Source organism: Temnothorax longispinosus, unplaced genomic scaffold, assembly GCF_030848805.1.
Source record: "Temnothorax longispinosus isolate EJ_2023e unplaced genomic scaffold, Tlon_JGU_v1 HiC_scaffold_38, whole genome shotgun sequence".
NCBI classification, from domain to species: Eukaryota; Metazoa; Arthropoda; class Insecta; order Hymenoptera; family Formicidae; genus Temnothorax; species Temnothorax longispinosus.
The window spans coordinates 58821-65290 of NW_027270209.1; the positions used below are offsets into that span (position 1 = coordinate 58821).

Sequence of the window (6470 nt, forward strand, 5' to 3'; positions counted from 1 at the left end):
TTTTCCGCGATGCCGATTGGTTCTCTTGCTGCGCTTACTTCATTTGCAGCTGTCATTATATATTTTGACAGTTGTGTGTATCAAGGAGTTAATAATGTAATAGTAATAGCATAATGTTAAAGCTAAATAGCGCGCGCGAAGCGCGCGTCTGTAGTGTCTAGTAATTTTAAAAAATATACTGAATAAAGATGTTTATGAACATTTCTTAACATTGTATATTGCGATTCGTATTTTAGCCAGCACTGAATATAGTAAAAATCATCAATTACTTGAATACGCAGAGAAGCTTTTAAACATTTTTGTTCAATCTTTCGCAACAATTTACGGAGCTAAATATGTTTCTCATAATGTCCACAATTTGCTACATTTAACATCTGATGTAAAACAATTTGGTGCTCTAGATGGTTTTAGCGCATTCCAATTTGAAAGTTACATTTGTGGTTTAAAGAAACTGGTCCGAAAAGGAGATAAACCACTTCAACAAATTGCTAAAAGATTAAATGAATTAAATTTTTGTATTAGCCGTTCCGAAGTACATAATAAAAAATTTCTACAGAAAAATTACAAAGATGGTCTATTGGATCATGAACGAGATTATGAAGAACAATATAAAATATTGCATTTAGATTTATTTTATTTAAATTGTGACGATAACAAAAATAACTGCGTTTTATTGAAGGACAATACTGTCATCTGCGTCCACAATATTGCTAAAAGTCAAAATAATCTGTATATTATAGGAAAAAAACTGATACCTGATACAAATTTGTTCACTACACCATGCAAATCGCAACATTTTGGAATAATCATAGCCAAACAAAGTAGATGTATAGAATCATGGTTGTGTCAAAATATATGCGCAAAAGCTTATAAAGTTCCGACCAAAGATAAATTTATTATTTTGCCAATATTACATACTATTGTATCTTACCAAGAATAACATGTATATGTATATTTAATAATATTTTAATAAAATTTTAATAAAATAATATTTTTTAAATAATATTTTTATTATATTTCAACAATATATTACAGCAATATTACTGTAATATTTCAATATTATCTATAAAAGTGTAATATATCAGAAATATTTCTGCAATATTTCATTTTAATACGTAATATTTCCGCTATATTGCACTATTACTGCAATATTTCTGCAATATTATGTGCTGTGTGGGTTGTGTAGTGACTCTCAACAAAATCATAATGAGTGCCCATGCGGCTTCGATTAATCACAAAACAAATCAAGTAAATAGTAGCTGCCGCGGGCGTCCGGATTTAATGAACAGAAATGGTAGCAACGTGGACGCTAGAAATTACGGAGTCTCACTTTTATTTAATATAAACGCGCGGAAGGCGCTTTTCTCGAACAACGAATAATAACAATAGAAAACTCAGGTCGCCAATAGTACGGAATATCGCGGCCAAAGAGACGACCGAACTTGAAATAATAGGAGTAACGCAAAATATTAGAGTCGCTATGAAATGATGTGTAACGTAAAATATCGCGAAATAATGGTGCGTCACGCTCGGGGCGCGTGAGCACCGTATTCAGACCGTGCGGGAATTCCGTCGCCAAGTTATCGAAATCTCACGTAAATAACGCTGATCGGGCGCAACAAGAAGGCGCCGATACGTTCGACAAGATAAAGAATACTATAACTAAAACGAAAATACGGACTTAATCTAACGCAAGAAATAACCAAAGTTAACGCAAGCCATTCTGATCAAATGCGGCACTTATCTTCAGTGATTTTTGAACGCGAAGAATGATACGCCGAGATACTCGGCATAGCGCGAAATACTGGAACAAACGCGAGAAAAAATACGTAATTACCGCGAGCAATAATGGCACGCAATCATGAATGCAATGAGCCTATCGCGAGAACTGAGTAAACTACGCGAATAACGTTCTCCAGCCAGCACGACTAATTCTCACACGCAATTACCGAAACAACGCATCCGAACATAACTATCCTAACACGAATAGTATCCTAATGTGTTCGGGAAAAGCAGCTTTACCGCGAAAGATCACACCGAGCTTGCGTGCGCCAATCACGAGCGCGCGCTCGCCTGCGTGACGCGTCGCGCAGACAGGCTTCGGTCCGCGAATCGCGCGGCTGGAAAAATCGGTTAGCAACCGCACGAGGCAAACGGATGGAGCCTCCGAATAGAAACAAACAACTTGTCCTCCGACTTTCTGGAAGATTCGCCACCGCCTTTGTCTCCGACAAAATTGTTGTCGCTCACCGGCAGAATCTTCTGGAAAGTCGGGGACTATAAATAAAGCACGCACGGCCGTGCCCGCACTTATATCGCACGTAGCTTTTGCTAAGTAACGTTCGCACGTTTTCACTCCGATTTCGCCGATTTTGAGTTTGCGCACTTCTGTCTCGTTCTTGTCTTCGGCTTGCTTTTGTACACTGCACTGTTGAAAAATACACTTCCTTTCACGCAATTGTTTTCTGCCTCGCTTTCTCGCTCCTTCCTGCCTTTCCCAGAAACGACAAAATTCGGCAAGTGCAACTTCGAACATTTCTGGTCCTTCGAGCCGGATTCGCGTCGTGATAACTGGCTTCAGTCCGCGATCCAGCCCTCGGCGCGGCTTCCATCGCGTCGTGATTCATCGTGAGTGATTCTGAAAAGGAAGAATGGAGCGATTAATCAACTCCCAACGAGACATCTACGGGCGCATCGCCCGCACAGTAGAAAATCTCCGCAAAGCCGGCACAGCCAAGATCTCGCTCCCCCTCATTCACTCTACGCTGTCTGTCCTGGAGGGCAAGTGGGCCAAATTTTAAGTGCAGCACGACCGCCTGCAAGCAGAGTTCGGTGAGGAGTTTGACAGGAGCACGTACATTACGGAGGACTTCCTGAGTACCGTCGAAACGGCCTACATCCAGCAGAGAACCAAGCTTCTGGAGTACGAGCAAAAGCTCGAGAAAGCGAAGGTTCTCGATGACTCGAAGTCCAAAGCGGGGCATGCGCCTGTTCGCAACGTGTTGCCCCGAATCCAGATGCCGGAGTTCTCGGGAAAATTCGAAGATTGGCCTGCTTTCCGAGATTTGTTCTCCTCCATGGTAGTGAATGAAGACACCCTGTCGAAGGTCGAAAAGTTTAATTATTTAAAGACAAGCGTGAAAAGGGACGCTGAGCAATTGATCAAAAGCTTACCTTCAACGGATGAGAATTTCGAGCGTGCCTGGGCGACCCTCAATGACCACTTCGAAAATAAGAGACTGCTGGTGAGATCTTACCTTGCAGCATTTACCTCACTTCCGAAGATGAAGGGTGAGTCCGTCTCCGATCTCCGACGCATCTTCCACGGGGTGGTCTCCACCGTTGGCGCATTGGAGGGTATAGGGCGACCGATCACGAACGGCACAGACCTCTTTGTGCACTTGGTCGTGGAACTCCTCGACTCCAAAACCCGCCGCGAGTGGGAGAGCTTGCTCGGGAAAATCGTTGTGCCACCGTCTTACGAGGAGCTCCGGTGCACGTTGCAAAACGTTTGTTCGTGGAGTGCGCCCCCATCTTACTCGCGACCGCGCGTGTTCTGGTGATGAACTGTCACGGCGAGTACCAGGCCGTGCGTGCCTTGGTAGACCCGGGCTCCTAAACGTCGCTGATCTCGGAATCGTTAGCCCAACGCCTGCGATTGCCGCGCACTCCGACGTCTGTCGCGATCTACGGTGTGGGTGGCCTCCGGACGGGCTGCGCGCGAGGACGAGTTGCCGTCACCTTCGCGTCGCGTATCGGACAATACACGCTCACCGTCTCGTCCTTAGTACTACCGAAGCTGTCCGTGTACAGCGGGGCGGCCGAGAGCGGCAGCGGTTCGTGGCCGCACGTGGACGGGCTCAGTCTCGCCGATCCCGAGTTCCGTGCTCGGGACCCCGTCGAGCTGCTCCTTGGTGCGGAAGCATACGCCAGCATCGTGTTAGCTGACCTCCGTCGCGGAGGCCCCCTGGAGCCGATCGCACAATGTACGCAGCTCGGTTGGATCCTCATGGGCGCGGTGGGAAGCTGTCACGCGGCGCTTGCCGTTTCGTCGCTCTAATGCTCTGCCACGGACGAGCTGACGGAGGTGGTTCGGCGGTTCTGGGAATGTGAGGAGCCGCCTCGCGCTCCCTTGCCGCTCACCCCCGACGAGCAGGAGTGCGAAGACTTCTTCGTGCGGACGTGCCAGCGCCTTCCTTGCGGCCGTTATCAGGTGCGTCTACCGGTCCGGTCGGAGCTACCTGACTTGTCGTCCACGCGCCGCGCTGCGTCCCAAATGCTCGAGGTCATGGAGCGTCGATTCGAGCGCGATCCTGCCTTCCGTGTGATGTACCACGACTTCATGGACGAGTACCTCGCTCTCGGGCATATGACGCCGTCAACGGTTGAACGTGGCGTCAACGCCTGCTTTCTGCCACATCACGGCGTCCTAAAAGGCTCGGGCTCCGACGTGAAGATCCGCGTTGTATTCAATGGGTCCGCGCGTACCGCGGCAGGGCATTCGCTAAACGACTTCCTCCACGCGGGGCCCAATCTGCTGCCGGCTCTCGCTGATATTCTGACGCGTTGGCGGCGGCACCGATATGTATTCATTGCCGACATCGTGAAGATGTACCGGCAAATTCTGGTGCACCCGGAGGACAGACACCTGCAGATGATCTTGTGGAAACAATTGGAGCACGCCTTAAACACTGTCACGTACGGGCAAAAGGATGCACCTTACCTTACGTTGAAGACGATGGACCGGCTGGCTGAAGATGAGCGGAGTCGTTTTTCTCTGGGCGCCAAGGCGGTGCAGAGCGATCGATACGTGGACGATGTGCTCTGCGGGGCTGCCACTCTCGACGCGTGCCGCCGTCTCCGGGAGCAGGTGACTTCGTTGTGCTTGGCGGGCGGCTTCCCGCTCAAGAAGTGGGCTGCAAACGACGAGGCCCTCCTGGAAGGCGTCCCCCCCGAGCATCGTCTGCAGCCGGCGGCCAGCGCCTCGCTTCCCTCGGACGATTGCTCAGTGCTGGGCCTACGCTGGAGTCCTGGGAGTGATGACTTCGCGCTCACAGTTCTGAAACCCGTCGTGGTCTCTCCCACAAAGCGATCGGTGCTTTCGCGGACCGCTCGGTTGTTCGACCCGCTGGGTTGGTTGGCACCTGTGTTGATTAAAGCGAAACTTTTAATTCAGGCCGCGTGATTGCAGCGGCTTGACTGGGACGACCCGCTGGCACCCCCTGACGCGGCGGCTTGGACAAACCTTGAGGAGGAGCTTCCCCTGCTGGAGCAGGTCCGCGTGCCACGATGGTTCCGGCTCGACGGCTCGGAGGACACCGTCGAACTCCACGGCTTTTTGGACGCCTCCGAGCGGGCCTATGCCTCCGTGGTCTACCTCCGGGTGACGACTGCCGGGCAACCTTGCGACCGTGCGCAATCGCGGCGAGCGTGACGCGCCGTCAGGCGCCCAAGGTCGTGCTGCGCCGGTTGTCTGAGGGCGCAGTACGGTTGCTCCCCGGCCAGCGGAGCCGGAGGGCGTACCAAATCCGGTTGCGGAAGCGACAGCGCAGCCGGAACCGTCTCGCGGGGTTTCAGGCCCGACAATGCAGGACCCAGAGGTCCAGGAACCGAGCCCGATCGACGAGATGGGTCTGCCGACCGACCTCGGGTTGTTGAGGGGCATCGTCGAGATGCTCGAGGCCGAGCTGCCGGACATACCCGAGATGGAGGCAGGCGTCCCGGAGGCGTCCAAGGTCGAGGCGGCGACACTGGGCGAACCCGCGGAGGTGACCTGCGGATCGTCCGTGAGCTTCGAGAGCCCCGAAGGAAGTAGCGGTTCCGAAGACGACGAGGCGGAGCGACGCCTCGAATAAATAGAGTTTAGGTTGCGACTCAGCGTTCCGAGGATGGGAGACGTATCCGGGCGACCGCCCGTCATTTTGGTTCCGTTTTCGTTTTTTCGTTCACAGCAAATGATGCAGGTGTCTTGTTCATTAACGATCCCATCCGACGCGATATTAGGATTAAGATTACAACACCGCGCCATTATTTTCCTTAGTTTGCGGCTCAAGCACAATAGCACATAGCACAGAGTTTATTTAGTTTTCTTTTAAGTTCTTACGCTTAATTAGTTACACCCGTTGGCGCGGGTACGGGATGTCGCGCGGCGGCGCGACACAGCTTGAGCCCAACACACTTTCCAGGAAAGGGGAGGCTCCCAAGTGAGCAGCCAGGAGGCCTCCCTGCAACACGGCGGACGAGCCACGGCAGTCCGCAGGACGGGCGAACGACGTTTCGCAAAATAGCGGACCACGCGTGCGAAACGGGTAATGGCCAGCCTTGACGACTCACCGAGGCATGAAAGGTAGGCGACGCGTAGCGGCGTCGCGAGAATGTCGCGCAATAAGAAAATGGCGGACCGTCCGCGAACTAGGAAGCGGCGCGATATACGCGGGAATGACCGACCCCTGACCACAGGGGAAGACCCG

The 6470-nt window shown here is 51.3% G+C and overlaps 1 protein-coding gene across 1 annotated transcript; it reads left to right on the forward strand.

Moving 5' to 3' along the window:
* The first annotated feature begins 4276 nt into the window (after window positions 1-4276).
* On the forward strand, window positions 4277-5185 carry LOC139824448 (uncharacterized). The gene has a single exon (XM_071796977.1). The coding sequence runs from the start codon at window positions 4277-4279 to the stop codon at window positions 5183-5185; it is 909 nt and encodes a 302-aa protein (XP_071653078.1).
* Window positions 5186-6470: the final 1285 nt, after the last annotated feature.